General features: G+C 42.7%; 1 protein-coding gene across 2 annotated transcripts in view; it reads left to right on the top strand.

Moving 5' to 3' along the window:
* The window catches only part of AGBL1 (AGBL carboxypeptidase 1), a 385,324-nt gene that overhangs the window by 199,766 nt on the left and 163,650 nt on the right, over positions 1–21,908 (top strand). For both annotated transcript variants that reach the window (XM_050967394.1, XM_050967395.1), the window contains exons 20-21: positions 8,506–8,637; positions 16,698–16,874. In XM_050967394.1, coding sequence (XP_050823351.1) covers positions 8,506–8,637; positions 16,698–16,874 — 309 coding nt within the window. The remainder of the gene's footprint in view (positions 1–8,505; positions 8,638–16,697; positions 16,875–21,908) is intronic.

Genomic DNA, 21,908 nt, shown 5'->3' with positions numbered 1-21,908 from the left:
GGAGATGGGTCCAAGACCAGGAGGAAAAAGTGCAAAATGGTTCAAATACTACCAAACAGATCTAATGCAAATTCCAGAATGATCTTCAGGCTGCAAGAGCCTGATGGATAGGCACAAACAACCTGATGGGCAGGGAGAGTTGCAGGGTGGAAGATTTCCCTTGTGCTTCATGAGTGGAGTCCAACGGAGGAGGCTCACAGCAGGTAGAGATGAAAAAGTCTGCAGTCATCCTGACAATGAAACTCCCTGGCTTTCCAATATAGGCCAGAGTGCTGGAGCTCAGCAGCTGGAGACATTGAAACCTGGGAGACTTGAAGGACACCCAGGCCCTAGAAGCTCACTTTTGAGTTAGCTCGTAATCATTTTCGGTGGTGTGGCGTTGCATGAGCTATCCTAATCTAATCTAATCTACTTTTTCATTATCATTCCCAATCTTATTCAAATATATTTTTATCTATCTATCCTTTCTTCTTCTCTTTAATCTGTGTTTTTATCCCTTGCCCATCAATGTGGTATCTGGATCCTGAGGTTGCGCCCATATGCACTGCAAGCTGTTAGTATTCTTGAGTTAGGAGAGGCTATTGATTCCATCTTCTCTCTTGCTCTCGGCCTGAAGTATGACAGGCTGTTGGTAAACTGATTTTTCTCTGTCTTTGAAGAGCACATTGATTTTAGTTTACATACATTCAAAAATAGCTTTCCCTGCTCTGAAAGTAAGCTATGGAGTCAAGTTAGCTGATAGCCAAATGATTTCTATGGAGCGATTTGGTCTCATTTATGCTGGTGATCTGTGAGCAGTTTCTTCAAAGCAAGGCATGACATCTTGAAGGAGAAAGGGACAGAGCTTTAAAGCTAATAGCCTTTCAGACCAGGCCAGTTTAATTGGCAACTGCTTTTCCAGTAGAAAACAGTATGCAACTGCGTCTTTCTTTTCCTTCTTCAGCTAGGAGAATCGCATTAGAATAAAGAACAGCCAGATGTGTGTCTTCTCTGCCCTCTACTGCGTGGAATTAGAATAACTCAGCTGTGTGTCAAAAGCCATCTATTGCTAACAGCAATGGGAGATTTAACGTTAGCTCGGTGGCACGGTCCTGTGGTTTTGAAGCAACAGGATCTGCTCTGTATCCATTCTGTCACTGTGAAGTTCGAGTAGCCCCTTGTATTCGGACAGCTGTGGCATCCAAGCTGGGCATGAATTTACTACAGTATTTTATATTTTAAGTGATTAGAACCTTCAGTCCCAAAGAATCTCAAAGCACTTCAGAACCTATAAACACACAAGTCCCATTGGAATGCAACCCCTTCTCAAGAGGAGATTGGCAAACAGATGGAAGGACAAATGTGTAACAAGGAAGCCAAGGCAAACGCCATCTCTAAGGAAAAGTCCCTCTGGATTTCAATGTCCATGCAGTGGGGATAGGATGTTGGCATTTAAGTCTCATGTGAAAGACCTCTTACTAATTTGATTCAGGATTGAGTCAACTCCAGAGGGGGTTCAACCAAAAACCTGGTACTCACACTACTAAACCAGCCCCTTCATCTATACTGTTGTGACAAGGTCGGATGGGCTCCTTCTAGGGCAGGCCCTGACTCCTCACGTTAGCCTCCAAGAGCCCACAGGCTCAACACTCACCATGTGTCGTTTCAGAGGAAGGATGCTTTTATGGCTAATGTAGAAGAGTAGCACTCGAGTTCAGTTCCTATCTCTGCTACAAAAACAGTGTGTGACCTTGACAAGTCATACAGGGCCAGATTTTTAAAATATATTGGCACCTAACTCCTAGTGTTTTCAATGGGAGTTAGAGCTTAAAGACCTTTAAAAATCTGGCCCGTAATCTCTCTGGAGTTAATAGTACTTCCTTCCTCCTGCTCTGTGCCTGTCTTGGCTCTTTAGATGGTAAGCATCTCAGGGCAGGGATTGTCTCTTACTGTGTGTTGGTCTAATGTGGTTCTGGTCTCAGCTGGGGCTTAGAAATAATAACAAATGGCACTGGAGTCTGAGCAGTAAACATCTCTCTGGCATCACAGCATCATTGTCTCAGCATACCCTGTGCAAGGCCTCACTCTGCCCTGAAGGAGCTCTGCTATAGAGCTACTCAACATTATTCAACTATAGAAATGAAAAATGATCTTTTTGTGAAAATGTTTTTGATTTTCTCTTGTTGTTTGCAGTGTCAGTGTAGCCACGTTGGTCCCAGGATAGAGGAGAGAGAAGGTAGGCTAGTTAATATATTTTATTGGACCAACTTCTGTCGGTGGAAGGGACAAGCTTCACAGAGCTCCTCTTCAGGTCTGGGGAAGGAAACCAGAGCGTCAGAGCTAAATACAAGTTGGGACAGATTGGATGAACACTTTTTACAAAGCAATTGCTCTATATCTGACTGCTCAGTTCTTCTCTTCTAAGGAATCTGCACACCTTCAAAAGATGAATTTGGGAACTTAATAATGCTAGACACTAAAAACCATAGACTAAAGAGAAACACTGGTTTTATGGCTCATTACAACAATTTGTGATACACTCTGCTGCTGGCAAACCCTCAGTAGCCCACTTTATTTTAAGTGCTTTCCTACAGCATATCTGAACCCCTTTTGCCTAACAATCTGTCCCAACTTGTATTTAGCTCACACGCTCTGGTTACCTTCCCCAGACCTGAAGAAATGCTCCATGGTGTTCAAAAGCTTGTCCCTTCCCCCAGCAGAAATCAATCCAATAAAAGCTATTACCTCACCCACCTTGTATCTTTTTGATTTTCTCGATATTTTTCATTTTTTGACAAAATTGCTTATTTAACATTTTTGGTTTTAATTTTCCTCTTAAAAAAAATTGACAATTTTCATTGGTCTTTTAATCACAGGGCAGGGGGGTTTCAACATCAAAACCAAAACTTGGGAGATAGAAAAAAAATCACTTTGAAAATTCCAACCTTTGAAAATGTTTACCAAAAAATTAGATAAGTTTTCCCTGTGGAAAAGTTTTGAAGAACAACAAAGAATTGGCCCTTTTTGAAAAAAGCCATCTGTGAAACTTGGTTTCTGTATTGTGCCCAGCTGTACTGTGCTATCACCTGGCTCTCCCTATGAGCCTACTGCCAGAGACCTGAATGGGAGAGTGCCCAGGGTGGGCGGGCTGGATGAAGGTAGGGCTGTGAGAAAGGGTTGGCAGGAGGCAGAGATACTGCAGTGCTTTGGCTCCTTTCTGAGCCCCAGAAGGAATTACGGAGGAGTAAGACATAATTCTTCCCTCTCCTTCTAGCTCTGCTGCTTCATGGCTCCTACCACCAAATGTCTTAAAACCACAATCTGAGCCTTTATCATTCTTTGAAGCCACTGGGCTCTGCCTGAATTTGATTGAGTATTGCCAACCCAAGTGCGATGAGTCAGGCTACCCCAGCCATGATAATATTTAGGAGTTGCCTTTTTATTTGCCTCTGGTGTCACATTTTCAAGATTTTCTGTGGGGCCACGAGGGCTAGAAACTTTTCTTTTTCTCTCTCTCTCTCTCTTTCTCTCTTTTTTTAATGAAAGCTGAGAGTTGCAGGGAATAGCTTGACTCTGGCAGCCAGTGTCGTAATAAAAATATAGTGAGACTTGTGATAAAAGTGTGAGAGTTGGCAAAAGTGAGTGTGCTGCCAATTCTTACCTTGGATTTGAATAATTCCTTGAGGGGTGAGAAGGATGACACGTTTTGGAGTCTGATTGTGTAGCATGAGTTACACTGTTCTAGCTAGAGCAGAGGCTGGTTGCCTCATAATTCCAGGTTCATTCTCTGTCCACTCTTAGATGCCTCAGTGAGAGCTCTGCTGTCAGGCTACAGAGTCCAGCACCTGGCTTCTATGTTGGCTGAACCAAGAAGGACACCCCTGTGATAGAAAAGGTGGGACCATCAGGGGGTGATAGGAAAATGTTGTAAAGTCACAGGAACATAGGCGGGAAAAAAAACCCGTTGAAATCACAGGACGAAGTGAGTTTAATCAAAATGAAAATAAGTTTTCAATGCCTTCTGTACAACTTTCAAATGGAACTGCCCATAAATAGCTACAGTGATACTGACCCTGCTGCCATTGGAAGCTAATGGCAACAGAAGGGGATAAGGCTCCGTGGGCAGATACTGCAGACAGTCCCACAGCAATCGGTGTAGATGATAATCTTGCACTGATGCAGGTGGGTGGGAGTGGATCACCTAGCAGGCCCATTTCAGCCCTACCAATTAGGATTCATCTGTGGGATTCTCTAGAAGCAAAATTATAGGGCTAGCACCACTCAGGCAATGTTTTTGTCTGACTAGCTCCATATCCCTCAGTGCTTTCTAATATGTAAAATAATATTTTAAGCAGATAATGTACGTACCTTTTGCACATTAGTAATATGCAGGTAATTGATATCCAATTGAGCTTGGAGTTCTGCCTCAAAATAGGATGGAAACTATAAAATCCTCTTTGATATTCATAGGAATAAATTCCACATAGTACCTGTGGTTAACCTAAGCTATGACTGAATGTCGCTGATAGCTTAGATGAAAAACTAGCTGGAAAAGTGTCTCTCTGTTATTAAAGGAAGTAGTAAATGCAGCCATTTGGATAGGGCCATTTTAGGGTAATTGAAAACATTGCAGATGGAGTTACTTCACAGTGCATGGGTTACATATAGCTCTGCAAAACATGTGAGCAATCTGAGCGGGCTGTGTGTCCAGGGTCTGTGCAAAACTGGGTTTGTTTAATTGGAAATGCTGCTGTTTGTGGATCTGCATCTGATTTCACAGTGCCCATAGTCCTCCCCTTGCCTTCATCATCTAGTGAGAATGGTGTAAATAATGCAGTGGACTCACTACTGGGAAGCAAGCTGATCTCCATGTGTCAGGAATGAGGGCACAACACTCTGAGGACAGGCGAGGGTAGGTGCAAGCAATGAAATTCTGTAGGCAGCAGAATCAGGGAATGTACAGGACATGAGCAAGCTTTGGCTAACAGACCAGCCATATAAGTTGTTACTCGGCACACTACATTTAATAAGCCAGATAATTAGGGGCTGGTTGAGGGCAGCTGGGTGTGGTTCATGCATATTTACATATTAACCCACCACCCCCAATGTGTGCAAGGCTGGGCTATTTTAAGGGGCTGTCAGAGGGTAGCTGGCCCTTTGACGGGGCCAGGGGCCTACCTCTGACAGGCTTCACAAGGGAGAATAAGGCAATTCCAGGTTCACCTGGGATTGGTCAACTCATTGGGTTACTGAGAGGCAGTTAGTTAGGCAGGGAAGCACCTGGCCAAGATAAAAGGAAGCTGATCCTGGGGTGTCTTCTAGGGGAAAAGAGACTGCTAGGGGAGAGAATAATTCCCAAGATGTAGGAAGAGAAGGTTCCTATGGTAAAGGCTTCTCAGGGGGAAGGTGGTGAAGGGTTCACCAGCAAAAGAAACCAAGGAAGAATGCTCCCGGGTAGGAGCATTTCCAGAAGGCAGGGACTATGAATGCTGAGTCTCAGAGAATCCGGGCTCCCAGGAAAGAATTCACCAGGCAACAGCAGAAGCCTTAGGAATAACAGGAATGATATGCTGTCCTGAGGAAGGATTTTCATGATTTGGTCTCTGTGGGGACTTTGGCCCAAGAGGAGAGAACCTTCCCCAGCTAGTCACAAGAAGTCCCTGGCTCCAGAAGAGTGTCCTGGCTCATGAAGGCCTCGCTGGTAAGGGACCTTAGGCATAACTGGGGTTGACACACTAAGGCTGACTCAGCCGCTTCTCCGTCCAGTTACAGAGAGATACGGACTCTTTGTGTGATGTTCTGCCTTTGGAGTAGAGTAGACTAGACCCCTGAAGGGATGCTGTTCAATATACAAGCCTCACTGGACTTATTAAAATCTACTCTCTCAGAAACTGAGGCAGAGATGCAATAGCAAGTGCTGCACCAGACTGCTAGGGGGAGGGCCCCCATTCAGAGGCCTATGAGAATTAGGTCCCCAACTCCTACTGAACTAGGCTCCTTTGAAAATCCCAGTCATACTATGTGTAAATACTGCATGCTTTATTTGTATCCTCATTGCCTGCTCTTTGTAGGCTGCATGTTGCCATAGGGCTCAATCCTGTGAGGTGCTGAATACTCTGGCCCTGATGCAGCAAAGCCCTTAAACATATGAGTAGTTCCATGTCTCCCTATAGTTTAGTACAATGGAATTTAGTAATGACTCGGTCCCCTGGACACCACTTTATGAGAAATAGTAACAAAGTCGTCTAGTGCTGGATGCTGGAAGAAGGAAGTATTGGAGGTCTGGTTGAGGGTGATGGGATCAGCAGCACTACTGGGTGGTGTGAGTTTGGTGGCCTGGTTGACATAGCAGGGAAAGCTGCATAAAACTCTAATGGGGGGTAGATATTAACATTTTGTCTTTGCCATATTGTTAAATCCTGGCTCCTCACTGGCTGAAAACATACCTGTGATGAGACATAACAGTAGGCACACAACTACTTCCATCCTGATAGTAGTGAGCTCGGTTGTTCCATGCATTATCCACATTATAAACTGGGGGAATGATCCTTTTACTTAATTCCCTGCTATTGTACCTGTGTGCACCAGGTGTCAGCACTATTGCTATTTCATTATGGATCTGAGAATATGCTTCTAGATTCACATGTCCAGGTAGGGTGACCAGATGTCCCAATTTTATTCGGACAGTCCCGATTTTGGGGTCTTTTTCTTATATAGGCTCTTGTTACCCTCCACCCCTTGTCCTGATTTTTCACACTTGCTGTCTGGTCACCCTTTGTCCAGGACATGCCTACTTTTTTAGGGCTTGTCTACACTGGGAACTTGCACTGGAAAAATCTACCCCCCTGCTCCTCAGACAGACATGGTTATGAAACAGAATCAACCAATAATAATAATAGTAATAATCCATTCCAGTAGAGCCAAGCAATCCTAATCAAGGATGGCGGCCCTATTAAGATAGGTGCTGTACAGACATGTAACAAAGACAGTCTGCCCCAGAGAGCTTACAATTTAGGTGTTAAACAGGAGGCAGCAATTGGATGAAACAACGATGTTGGTGAGAGTTAGGTAAATAGTTTACCTGGAAATCAGAAGTTGCAGCTTGCTGCTTAACTAATCAGTGCCGGAGGTAGCAACCTGTAAGCTTTATGGCAGAATTTGGTGTTAAGTAGAGATTGAAAGAGGATGAGGTGGTGAGTTTAAGAAGTTTGATGTGGAGTTTTTATCATGCATGGGAGGAAGTACGGAGGTGCTCATGAGAGAAGCAGATGTGGGAAATTGAAGCTGGACTGGCTAGCATAGCTGACAGAACCTCGTGTGCAAATAATTGCATTCTGAATGGCTGCAGTTAAATTCAGTAAAATGTAATTGTCTCTAAAGGGCCAAAGGTAAATAAATGATCAGGTAGATAAATATACTGGGTGAAATTTTGGCCCCTTGAAGTCAATGGCAAAACATCACCCACTGTGATTGCATCCACTGCTTATTTCTTCCTCCATCTTCCTGCTTCTGTCTGTCTGCCTGTCTATTCTAAAGTTTCTCTTCTAGTGGTATCTGGATGCTCCTCTTTGCCTTCCAGTTGGCTTATCAAAAGTGAATAAAACTTTGCTGGACCGCCATCTTCTTCTGACAATTTAGAACGTTGGCTTAAAAAGAACTATTGCTCTTCTTTTGAAATTCCTTTCCTCATTGGATTTTCCAGTATTTCTGATGAAGACATGGAGAATATGTATAACAGTAATGCATATCTCGCCAAGCATCAAGACTGATTATTCTGCAAGGCCTGGGTCAATATTTACTTCGTAGGTCAATAAACCCTGATTTTCATTTGTAGAGGACTTGATATGTGCTTATAAAAGCAATCTAAAATTCCACTGAAAGTGGGAATATGCTTAACGCCTAGCTACCCGAAGACTGATGCTAAAGAGATGGATTAGATTGATTGATTAGACTATGTAAAATAGGTCAAGTATTGTGCTTTGCTTTAGGGGGATATATACAATGTCATAACAATATGCAATAACTACTAGTTTAATAGCATGGATGTGTTTTTCTGCAAATTATATAGTACAGATTTCAAACTTAATAAGATGAAGATTGATTGCCTGGTAGGGTGCAGGTTTTAGATCTCAAGAAGATAATACTGAAGTTTAGAAGTAAAAGGAATTTGACAAACTTCCCTTCGATTGAATCATAAGATGCATATAGGATCCTGAACTGCCATGGATGGCAGTGAGTGGGACACAGTTCTTTGTGTTTCAAACAGAGCAACAAAACCTCCCTCTCTTCTCTGAATCCTCCAGGATCAGGTGGACTGGTAAAGCCTGGGAGGTCTGATCACAATTGATTAACAAGGTTTGGCGTTCATTATAGGCATGCCCCATAGCCTGAGAGCCTCTGAGAAGTTCTGAAAAATGGGTGTTTTTTTTAGCAATTGGTCAACCCACTACTGTTGCACATTGCCATTTAAAGGGCTAGAATCCTTCCTGTTTTATGGTCAATGTTGTTCCTTTTTCTGATCTCCAGGTATTCTGCGACTATCATGGCCACTCCCAGAAGAAGAACGTGTTCCTCTATGGCTGCAGCATCAAGGAAACCTTGTGGCAGGCAGGCTGCACCGTCAACACAGCAGTTGTCACAGAAGATGTTGGCTACAGGGTGAGACTTCACATTACAGTACACACATACTGTGCACATGTGCACACACGCAATTCATTCTTAAGATCGTACTCAGAGTTGTTATAGTTTGACAGCAAACCATTGATATCTAGTGGGATCCCACAAGGGTCTGGTCGACGTCTGGTATGATTTAGTATTTTCATGAATGACTTGAATAATGGAGTGGAGAGTATGCTTATATAATTTGAAGATGACATCAAACTGGGAATGGTTGCTAGAAATTTGGGGGACAGGATTTTGAATTCAAAATGATGTTGGAAAATGATCTGAAATCAACAAGGTGAAATATAGTAAAGACAGGTGCAAAGTAAGAAATAAAAATCAAATGCATAGCTACAGAATGGGAAAAAACTGGCTGCATAACTGAGGAGTAGTACTGCCCAAAAAGATCTGAGGGTTATAGTGATCACAAATTGAATAGGAATCAACTATGTGCTGCAGTTGCAAAAAAGGCCAATATCATTCTGGGGTGTATTAACAGGAGTGTTGTATGTAAAACACAAGAGGGAATTGTCCTGCTCTCTTCAGCACTGATGAGGTCTCGGGTGGAGTACTGTGTCCAGTTGTGGGTATGACAGATTGGAGAGTCCAGAGGAAAGCAACAAAAATGATAAAACTGATCTCTGAGGAAAGGTTAAAAAACCTGGGCATATTTAGTCTTGGAAAAAAGACCGAGGAGAGACCTAATAACAGTCTTCAAATATGTTAAGGGCTGTTATAAAGAGGATGGTGCTAGATTGCTCTCCATGTCTACTGAAAGTAGAGCAAGAAATCATGTTTAATCTGCAGCAAGAAAGATTTTAGGTTATATATTAGGAAAGTCTTTCTAACTATAAGGGTAGTTAAGGTCTGGAATAGGCTTCCGAGGGAGGTTGTGGAATCTCCATCATTACAGGTTTTTCAAAACAGGTTGGATAAACACCTGTCAGGGCTGGTCTAGGTGTCCCTGGTCCCATCACAGTGCAGAGGGCTGCAAGAGGTGATCACTTGAGGTCCCTTCCAGTCTTATATTTCTATGATTAGAAATGGGCTCAATCTACAAAGTTTGGAGCTGAGTCTGAACTTCCCCAGAGTCCAGAGCCTGGAATGCAGTCCTGGGAGGCTGGACCCATCTCTAAAATCTAGATGAACTGAACATTAGCAGAAGTATCATCTGAATGAACGTGCCCCCTAATCAATGGCCACAAATAGTTTCCTACCTGGGCAGCTACCTTTTTTTGTGTGAGTAAACCACACGCATGCGTAACATCATTCATATAACCTTTATGCACCATATAATAATGGTAAAAGGCCACAGGTCATGTTGCCATGTTGAATTCAATTGCCTTATTGTTAAAAGCACCATGTCAAAATAAAAATCAAGAGCCTAATTCACCACTATGCTACTTCAGTTTTACCCCAGCATGACTTCATTGAAACCATGGAGTTACACAGGTGTCGAACTGGAGTAATGTAGCATTGAACTTATTTGACCTTGTATTTTTAAATAATATGTTTATGTAGAGAGCACCTCCATGAATAGATGGTGCTATAGCTTTATCATAGTATTAAATTGTTGCCTTGTATGTTGTTTTGTTGTTGTTGTGACCTGGGGTTTTAGCAGGATGTTCATTCCTGCCTGTGTGTGCTGGACTTGGTACTTGCGGTGTCCCAATAAATCTGATTCGATAATATTACAGTTTTCTTCAGTGTTTTTCCTGTGACAGGATTCTTAAAATAGAACCCATTTGAAACTCCTACTCTCTTTAACAGACCATTTGTTTCCCATTTCTACTTCATTCCTGTTAGAAAGTGAAACTAGACTAAATTATTTTTGCTCTGTGTTTAGTTAGCCTCGCTGTCTGGCTCTCAGGCACCAGCATCTGGCTGCTGGTTTGTAGTTTCTGACAGTTAAAGGGAATGAGTAATAGTTAAAAATCTCCCATTTTCAATGAAACTTTTTAAGTGTCTTGAAAATAATTCTGTTTGTATTAGGGAAGGAGAATTGTTTAGTGGTTAAAATAGGAGACTGGTATACAGGTCTAATAGGTTCTATTCCCAACGCTGCTGGATTTGTGTGACTTTAGGCAAGTCACTTCACCACCCTGTATCTGTTTCCCCATCTGAGATGAAATTATCTCTAATTATAGTTTTAAAAATTAATTTTTACGAAACCTAAGAAGTATTCCTAAACTGGTTTAAGAGGCACAGATTAGTGAGATCTGGCACAGAAGAGGTTAAAATATTCTTGTATAGTTCTTCACTGTTGTATGACTTTCACCTCTCCAAGACAATCTGCAACTCCCTCCCTTCCTTTAGATTACCACATCTTCCTCATTCATCTTCAGGCATCGTCCCAGTAGTATACTTTCCCAGGAGGAAAGTGCTCCATCCAGGAGTAAAAGTAACTTAAGGGACTTACCGGTAAGCAGGGACGGGGTCCTGAGCAAGGTATGGGGGTACTCAGGGGGTGGACTCTTGAAATTCCCAGGCCCTTTAAATCACCGCCGGAGCCCAAGGGCTCCTGGCCACTGCCGCTAGCCTGGGGGCCAGCTTCCCTGGGTTCTTTTAATTGCTGCAGGAGCCCTGGGATAGCAGCAGCGGCCGGGAGCCCCAGGGATCTGACAGTGATTTAAAGGGCCAGGGCTCCCTCTTGTCGCTACTGCAGCCGGACCCCCGGGCCCTTTAAATTGGCACCGGAGCCCATGGTAATGGTAGCAGCAGCCAGGAGCCCCAAGGCTTTGGCAGTGATTTAAAGGGCAAGGGGCTCTGGCCGCTGCCGGGAGCCCTGGGCCATTTAAATTGTTGCCAGAGCCCCAGGGCTCTTGGCTGCCACTACCCCATGGCTCCCGCAGCGGGGCTCTGGCAGCCCGGGGCCCTTTTAAATTGTTGGCCTGGGGAAGCTGCCCCCTGCTGGTATGGTCGGCTGTGTATCAGCTGTGTACGCTGTAGTGGACTGTACTGGCTTACTTTCACCTCTGGCTCCAGCACTCCTTGCGAGACTGACCTTAGCCAAATCTCCCTGTTTCACAAGCGGAGGAGAGAGAGTGCTCATAGTCAGCACAACTTTTGAAGTTGGGTTCCATTTGGATTTCAGAAGCTGGAGAAGGCTGGGGAGAATCAATAGATATACAAGCAGAATTCAAACCTCACCTTCAGGCATCCAGAGATTGTCCGGAATCTGCAATTAATCAATCCTAAGCAAGCCTCTGCTGCCATCCAAGAACGTGCTGCAGAGGCATTCTTCAGTCCACAGCCTGCATGTCTATTCCCCAGATGATAGGTGTTCATAAGTCCCTTAGATGGTATCATACGGGAAGTTATTCTGCTAAATCAGAGAGATTGGCATGTGGCTGCAGGATAAGACAGTGAGGTTTGGCTTTTCAAAGCAGAATAAGAGAGTTAGGTGCCCAAATCCCATTAAAAGCCAGTGGAATTTGGATGCCTAATTCACTTAAGGCTTCACGGAAAAGTAAATCTAAATGTTCTCCAACACTGGATTCCCCTTCTAGAATTCTAGAAAGCTAGGCTTATATCCACAATAGGATCAGGTATGTGGACCCGAGCAAATCCTTGCTTTTTTGGTTCTGTAACCGAATCAATAAATTCTGTGTACTTCAAACGGAAACTACAGTTTTTTAATTTCTCAACAAAACAAGAAAATGAAAAGTTCATTTGGGTCAAATGAACGGTGTTGAATGGCAATTCAAAATGAAACGTCGAAATGGTTCATTTACAAATGACATGAATTGTTTTGACATTTCCAACATTTTTTTCAGGTTTTTTTCACCTGAAACTATTAGCTGATAGGTTGGATGCCCTGAAAAAGGTGTTTTTTTGGCAAATTTACTGTTGGCTGAAAAAATCTTGCCCAGCTCTCGTGTAGAGAAGCTAGCGGGTAGTGGGACTGAGCATTGATTTGATGGCTGACTTAGAGCAAAGCTTCCTCTGCTCTCGTCCCCAATGCCCCTACTCTACTTGCGCTACACTGATGACATCTTCATCATCTGGACCCATGGGAAGGAGGCCTTGAAGAATTCCACCAGGATTTCAACAATTTTCACCCCACCATCAACCTCAGCCTGGATCAGTCCACACAAGAGATTCACTTCCTAGACACTACAGTGCTAATAAGCGATGGTTACATAAACAACACTCTATACCGGAAACCTACTGACCGCTGTAATTACCTACATGCCTCCAACTTTCATCCAGAACACATCACAAGCTCTAAGATGCAACCACATTTGCTCCAATCCCTCAGAGAAAAGAAACACACAGAGAATCTCTATCAAGCATTCTTAAAACTACAATACCCACCTGGTGAAGTGAAGAAACAGATTGACAGAGCTAGAAGGGTACCCAGAAGTCACCTACTACAGGACAGGCCCAACAAAGAAAGTGACAGAATGCCACTAGCCGTCACCTACAGCCCCCAACTAAAACTTCTCCAGCGCATCAAGGATCTACAACCTATCTTGAAGGACGATCACTCACTCTCACAGACCTTGGGAGATAGTCTAGTCCTCGCTTACAGACAGCCCTCCAACCTGAAGCAAATACCCACCAGCAACTACACACCACACAAACAAAATCACTAATGCAGGAACCAAACCCTGCAACAAACCCCGGTGCCAACTCTGTCCGCATATCTATTCAGGGGACATCATAATAGGACCTAACCGTATGAGCCACACCACTAGGGGCTCGTTCACCTGCACATCTACCAATGTGATATATGCCATCATGTGCCAGCAATGCCCCTCTGCCATGTACATTGGCCAAACTGGACAGTCTCTATGCAAAAGAATAAATGGACACAAATCTGACATCAAGAATTATAACATTCAAAAACCAGTAGGGGAACACTTCAATCTCACTGGACACTCAATAACAGGCTTAAAAGTGGCAATTCTTCAAAAAAACTTCCAAAACACACTCCAATAAGAAACTGCAGAACTGGAATTAATTTGCAACCTGGACACCATCAAATTAGGCCTGAATAAAGACTGGGAGTGGATAGGTCACTACAGCAACTAATTTCCCCCTGCTGATACTCACACCTTCTTGTCAAGTGTTTGAAATGGACCACCTTGATTACACTGAACTCATTAGCACTACAAAAGTGATTTTTCCTACCTTCTTGTCAACTGTTGAGAGTAGCCCACTTCCACCTTAATTGAATTGGCTCTTTAGCACTGCCCGCCTCCCCCTGCCACTTGGTAAGGCAACACCCATCTTTCCATATGCTGTGTATTTATATCTCCCTACTGTATTTTCCACTCTATGCATCTAATATGGTGTGGTTTAGCCCACAAAAGCTTATGCCCAAATAAATTTGTTAGTCTCTAAGGTGCCACAAGGACTCCTGGTTGTTTTTGCTGATACAGATTAACACAGCTACCCTTCTGAAACCCGGATTTCTTGTGACATTGCTGCAAGGCAAACAGCACTCATGGGTGTGTCTACGCAGCAAGCAGAATCCCATGGCAGCGAGTCTCAGAGCCTGGGTCTGTGAGCCTGGGTCTGGATCTGTGGTTGTTGGTTGGTGGTGGTGATGGTTGTATGTACAGATGTAATGTTAATGAAGATATAATCCAAATAGTTAGGCCAAAAGTTTATAGTTTCTCTAAACATATTTTAGAAAACCTAATAAGTCTTTTTTTTTCAGTTCCAGTTAAGCCAAATATTCCCCTACTCAGTGTTGTGAACCCAAGCCCAATAAGACTGAGCTATAATAGTTCAGAATTGGACAGTAAAACTGACTTCTAAACAGAAGGTGAAAGGGACTGATAAGATTTCACTACCCAAACTGAACACAATGGAAAGTAAATGGCATCAGTGTAGGAATCTGTTCAATTCAACGGTTTAAGGTGGTGACAGCTATACAGGCAAAGAAGATGTGCCCTTTATTTTTATATTGTATGGGCCAAATACACTGCTGGTGTAAATGGTGCTCATTTACATTAGCATAGAATTTGGCCCATAATTTCTAATTTGATGGTCCAACGCTCTTTATTTTGGGCAGGGGGAGGAAATGTATACATATCCAAAGGTCCAATTCTAGCCAAGTGCAACTCTCATTGAACTCAATGAACCCATTACATGTATGTTTTTATGGCACATTACCTCATGGGATCTGTAGTTCAGGCCTCCATTTTCTCCATGGTCTGGAATCCCTGAAGAATTATATTTCTCATGATGAAACACACTCTCCTGTAGCCGACCTGCATGGTGCATCATGGGAGATGTAGCCATCCAGGGAACGTGACTCAGAGGGGACCCTGGCACATCAAGCTATCAGATGAAGTATTTCAGGTCAGTTCAAGAAACAGAGACTCAGCCTTTTGATCCATGAATGTCAAAATGTTTCATTTCAATCGAAAATCTTCAAATTCAGTATTTCAACTTTTGTTCCCCATTTGAGACAAAAACAAACAATTAAATTTTGGAATTTCCCAAGGGATGGAAATTCTGAATTTTGCTCAGATCTACTGGTGCTCTGTAAATAATAACTATGTAACTGTCTGTGATGGGTTGGATCACAGAAACCCACTTGGGGCAGCCAGCTGATGTGCCAAGACTACTTCTGCCTCAGCTTTCCCTACCTTCCCTGCTTGGGACTTCAGTGCCCTGCCTGATTTGAGCCTGACCCGCTAGCCTGCTGAAACCCAGACCCAGGTCTGAACCATGTCTCCTAACAGCTGTAGGGTTAATTGAAAGCAGGTTAAGAAGCGTTCCTGTCTTTAACACTCAGATGAGACTACTTCTGCCTCTGCTTTCCCTGCCAGCTTGGGACTCCAGCACCCTGTCTTGTTGAGCCAGACACGCCAGTCTGCTCCAACACAGACCCAGGGTCTGAACCACATGCCCCAAAGCTACAGACTTAATTGAAAGCAACTTAAGAAGTGTACCTGTCTTTAACACTGAGATGTCCAAACACCAATTAAATCCGTTCATAAATTGTTCACCCTCTGTAACACTGATAGATAGATATGCACAGCTGTTTGCTCCCCTCCCAGATAGTAATACATACTCTGGGTTAATTAATAAGTAAAAAGTGATTTTATTAAATACAGAAAGTAGGATTTAAGTGGTTCCAAGTAATAGCAGACAGAACAAAGTGAACTACCAAGCAAAATAAAATAAAACGCACAAGTCTATGCCTAGTGCAGTAATAAAACCTAAATACAGATAAAATCTCACCCTCAGAGAGATATATACATATATGTACCTGACCCTGGAAATTTCCACTACGTGCATCTGATGAAGTGGGTATTCACCCATGAAAGCTCATGCTCCAAAATGTCTGTTAGTCTATAAGGTGCCACAGGATTCTTTGCTGCTTTTACAGATCCAGACTAACACGGCTACCCCTCTGATACCCTCAGAGATGTTTCAGTAGGTTTCTTTCACAGACTGGACACCTTCCAAGTCTAGGCACAATCCTTTCCCTGGTACAGTCCTTGTTCCAGCTGAGGTGATAGCTAGGGGATTTCTCATAATTGCCACCCCCTTTTTTCTGTTTCACACACTTTTATATATCTTTTGCATAAAACGGGAATCCTTTGTCCCTCTCTGGTTTCCCACCCTCTTCTTCTCAGTGGAAAAGCACCAGGTTAAAGATGGATTCCAGTTCAGGTGACATGATCACATGTCACTGTAAGACTTCATTACCCACTTGCCAGCATACACATATACAGGAAGACTTACAAGTAAAACAGAGCCATCTACAGTCAATTGTCCTGGTTGATGGGAGCCATCAAGATTTCAAACCACCATTAATGGCCCCTACTTTGCATAATTACTGTAGGCCCTCAGTTATAGTTCATATTTCTAGTTTCTGATACAAGAGTGCTACATTTATATAAATAGGAGGACCACACTCAGTAGATTATAAGCTTTGTAATGATACCTTACAAGAGACCTTCTGCATGAAGCATATTTTAGTTACATTATGTTCACACTCATCAGCATACTTTCATAAAATCAAAGAGAGTGCAATGTCATTCTCTTTATCTAATTCATGTTCTTATTCTTGTTTGATTCTTTTTTTGCAGACCCTCCCAAAAATCCTGGATAAAGTGGCACCTGCATTTGTCATGAGCAGCTGTAGCTTCCTGGTGGAGAAGTCACGTGAATCGACAGCACGGGTAGTAGTGTGGCGGGAGATTGGTGTGTTGAGGAGCTACACGATGGAGAACACCTACTGTGGCTGCAGCCATGGGCTCTACAAGGTGAGTACCTATGTCTGGGAGCCTATTCTTATCCTCTCTTCTCTTACAGAGCTCGCTTAGACCTGCAGTGCAGGGATGAGCAGTTGTGTAATGGTGGGGTACTGTTTTACTGCTCAAGAGCCTTTGCTTTCCTGAGCCCTTCAGTGGAATGAACTCTGAAACATTTTGCTATAATTTGTTGCCACTGCTCCTGAGAGTAGAATTGCCTCCAAGTTTGTACTATAATAGTCCCATCAGACCTCAGTCTGCTGTCTACAGTGATACAATAGTCATAGTGTATCTCCTATTTTGCAGCCTCATTCAACAGTGGACCGAGGCCTGATTCTTCTAATTTACCCTAGTGTAAATCAGGACTTGTTCTGTGAAGGCTGTGGAGTTATGGTGGTGTAAAACTGCTGTAAGTAGGCCTGGTTCTCCTTTCACACAATAAACGTTTCCTTGGTTCTAATTTAACTAAACCAAATCTACTCTGTCCTACAGAAGCTATATTAAGGGCAATCAGGTGTTCCAGAGAGATGTACGCTGCCTCTCCTTATTAAACTTTGTGACCTGATACGAAGCTCCATTTCCAGCAGTTGTAAGCCTGCATAACTCCATTCGCTGCATGAGACTGGTGTAATGGAGTTCTGAATCCGGCTCTGTGGCGCCAGTGGTTAGCATGATGTGATTGAAATGATTTGACATCTCTGTGCTATGTATTATAATCTTACTGTTGGCAAGGGATTTCTAACAAACCAGTGGGAAATAAAGCCATCATATAAATCACGAGACATTCTCAACTATATTATTAATGACACCCACAGCTAGAGAGATAAATGTATACTCCGCTGCTTGCTCTGTGCTTACACCCTGCAGGTGTCGACGAAATAAAAGACCCTGAGACAGTGGGCTCTGTCAAGGGAAGCTGATGGGCTGATTGTTTAGTTTACTGTGAGCCTCCCTAACTCAGGGAGCACCAACTGTTTTCCCTGCCACAGTCTGTAATGACTCTTTGTACTTGCTGAAGAAACTCTCTGCCTCCAAAGCAAAACGTGCAACCTTTGAGTTTGTTCCTAGAGCACAGACATCCAGCATCCAGTATTAAATAGCTGTAAGATGAAAGAGCATTCTGGGTAATGCAATGCAAATGAGAACACCTGACGTGTTCTTGACACACATGGAGACTTTTGTTTAGCATTAGACACGCTGTAGTGAACTCCTCCTGATCATGTCAGGCCCATGCGAATACCCAGGGCTTGGTCTTATAAAGATATTTCCTCTGGGATACCTCAAGAAAACTGCAGCTTGCTGAAGGTCTGGCAGGAAGTGGTGGGGTTGGGTCAGTCAGGGGTGCTCTTTTCTCTGAACCTGTTTTGCTCTAATCTCGCAACATGGGGCTCAAAGGGGTGCTATACCAGAGGAAGTAGTGTTACTGATTCAGTAGGGAGACTTTTCTTTCTAAGTCAATACTGACTAGTCCCAGACAGCGTGAAGGGGGTACTCGTGTTGGAGGTGCTATGGGTTTTGAATGAGACACACGTGCTCTGACTACTTGTGGCTGTTAAAAATATTGTGGCATTTTTAACAGGACTAAGGTTATTAACCCCAGTAATTGTACTCTGCTGATCTGAGCTCTCCGTTCAGTGTCAAATGGTGAATTCTTTCTCTCCAAAAACAAATAGGGAGTGTTGCTAGGGCAGAATGGCTGCCATGTTTCAACCCATTTCTGTCGGAGGGGGGTCAGCGCCCCTATACGCAGAGTGTTAATAAAGCAATTAGGGGTCCTAAAGGTCCTTCAAGATAATTACTAATTAATTTATTTATAGTAACACATTGCAAATTACTCTCTGAGCAAAGAATCTCAAGGATTTTGCAAACCTTATACACTAATCACTTTGCCCTCCAGTTAAGTGTAGTCAGAGGAACTCAGCAGCTGCTTTACCAGTCCGTAAACATATAAAAGTCCAGGGCAGGAAGTGAAGAAATAATTGCAGAGAGAATTTTAGGAAAGAGAATATGATTACCCAGATTGGCCAGAGCCGCACAAATGATACCTCCTTCTCCTGAGAAAAGAGCTAATGGATTTTTAATAAGCACCAGAGAGCAGAATTTTCATCCTACATTTTATCCAGAAAGACAGTGGTTGGAACCCTGACTCCAGGATGCCAAAACTCCTATGGATTTCAGTGGGGCCAGGATTTCACCCAAATACCTCTAGCAATACAGTGCGCCCTAGCACCGTGCTGGAGTATCAGACTCAGGATCATTATCCACTCAATCACTATGCATATCAGCTGTATCACCTAGGTGGTCCTTGACCCAACACTGCTTAGTTTGTGAGGTCCGATATGATCACAACTTGAGGTGGTAGAACAGTAATGTGAAAAGTCCTGTATAAATGCTTTATTCAGGGAATAGCTTCAGTGCATTTCTTTTGTTTTCTCAATGCCTCTTCTCTATTTTGGAGATCTTAAGGGATACACAGAAATATCCCATGTGGCAGGACCTGGGCTTTCTTTTACCATCCTTTGAACTATATGAAATGCGTCTCTATTTTTCCCTCTGTTTTCTTTTCCCGTCGTCCTCACATTCATCACTGAGCAACTAAGCAGAACTGTAGGCAGCCAACAGGGGAATTGGAGTAATTTTACATGTGGGCGCCTGTTGCAAGAGAGAGAATCAAATCCACGTTTTTTGTGACCCAGAAGGAAGTCTATGAGCTATAAAGCAGGATAGAAATTTCCGTTCTGAACATATTGCAAATGATTTCTGTATGTTGGAAAGCTCAGTCCCAGTTGGATCATGAGGTTATTATTCTAAGGTCATCTTTCCATTTTTTGTTTATCATTACCATTTATCCCAAAGACAGAAGACTCTTAAATATGCCCGCGGGGGCATTTCTTCCTTCCATCATACGAATATAAATATTTTTGCAGTTTCTCAGGTTAAGGCAGCTTTAAAGTAGTTCCAATAATTTATCCTGCAGTACACTAAGTACCTGATTGGTTAGAATTGAAATGATGTATCATTTCTTACACTGACATTTATTTTGGAGCTGCATAAAAGATCATAAGCTATTACCTTCAAATAACTGAAATCAATAGGAGATTTCCCCTTCTATTTAGGAATCTTTAACTAGGGTACTACTTGTTTTTGTTCTTTTGGATTTGGGTTCCTAGGAGAATATTCTCAACATAGTAAGGCAAAGATTCCATTGCATAGTTCCATGTAATACCCAAGTCCCACCCACCAAAGACTCTCTCTCCTTAGAATCTGATAGTCCTGAAGCTCTTGGGTATAAATCATTTTTATAGGGCCACATTTTTCAAGAGACCACAATTTAGATACTGGTTCTGGGGCTACAGTTTTGGACCTTCCAGCTCCCATGTATGAAAATGACATAATTTAGAGAGGTACCTGATTTGCGGATGTAATCTGTCAGTTAGATCTCTTCATCCTGTGACCTCTGCTCCCAGTTAACAGTATCTGCAGTTTTGCACCCACGTTTAATTATAATTAGAATCTGTTTTTTAAACCATACGACAGCAACCCCCTACAATTATATCCATAAACTCACCTGGACAAACAGGCCCTTTGATTTTTTTTTAAATGCTTTTACTTATATAGCTTCTTAATGCACTTTACAAACAGCAACTAAGTCTTCCCCCACCCCATTTTACCAAGATGGAAACTGAGGCTCCGATGACTGAAGACATTTGCCTGTGGCCATATCAGTAACTTTTCGGCTACCAGTCTCCCCATCTAACAAATAACTCATACTTCCTTCCCTGTTGCAAACATTACGGCAACACATTCTGCTCTCCTTGTTCATGCAACTAGTCCCTTTGCCCACTGTGCCTGCTAACTTAGTTTGTGTAGTTACACAGAGAGTTACTAGGGAGATGATAAAGGATTGGGCAAAAACAAAAAAGCCCTGCTAGATGCCATTAAAAAAAGCTGCCCTAAGCTACATGTCAGTGGTAGGTGTGTCCTATGACATCAATGTGGAGGAGGGCTGAATTAAAATAAAACCCAGTACTTCCTGGTACTGCTGAATCCAGCCAGAAAGAGTTTTCAGGGAATGTTGCCTGGCTTGCATTGAAATTTACAACCCCTCATTTTAGAAATGGTTCATTGTGTCAAAAATAAGAGAGATGTTTGGCACTTGTGATATTCTAATAAGAATCAAGAGTGACCCCAACCTCATTTAAAAATCATTTGACTTCAAAAGGCTGGGAATATAAAAGATGGTTTATCTCTGTTGAATCTCTGTCTCTGTAATCAATGGAAATACAATAAGCCAGTCGCCCTTAAGGAAGAGAAACATAAAACCAAAGAAACTATTGATCTTATCTGAGATTTTATTCAACCTAAGGAAGATGAAGAAAAAGCCAAACCCCAACTCAATCTCATTTCATCTAGACTGCCTGATGGAGTCTTACAGGAACTGTGTCTCTGTCGTAAAGTGTTGCTAAAAAAAGGAGTAATGGATTTCATTGGGGAATTCTCCCTCCCACTCCTACCTCTTTAGAAACCCTATGGTCGAAAGACAAAAACAATCAGAAAATTGAAGAAGCTCACAAGTTCGTTGCCTCTGTGAAGGCTGAGTGTTTGGTGAGCTGGTGGACTAAATCAAACACTCTTCCAGCCCACAACATGGGTTTTATTGCAACAACGTCTCTGATATTCAGTTTGTTGAGACCATCTTTTGTTGGTGTGAAAATGAATTCTGTGTGGCACCTTTTAAAGAAGTTTTACCCATTCTGACTAATTTAGTCTCCAGTGAGCTCTCTTTTGATACTTAAGCAAGTTTCTCCTGGGTTTCATTTCCTGCCCTTATATATAATATAACTTTGCCATGACCATCCAGTACCAGGCTATTCAATACCATGCCATATAGTATCATATCACAATTTATTATACCATACTATTCTGTTCCATTCCATACCATACTGGAGAATATTTAGTACTGTACTGTACCATACTGGGTTAGTCCGTTCCATACCATGCTGTACATAGGACTGGAAGGGACTTCCTGGGTCACTGTGTCCAGTC

Source organism: Gopherus flavomarginatus, chromosome 9 (genome assembly GCF_025201925.1).
Source record: "Gopherus flavomarginatus isolate rGopFla2 chromosome 9, rGopFla2.mat.asm, whole genome shotgun sequence".
Lineage (NCBI taxonomy): Eukaryota > Metazoa > Chordata > Testudines > Testudinidae > Gopherus > Gopherus flavomarginatus.
This window is presented reverse-complemented; position numbering and strand designations above follow the sequence as displayed.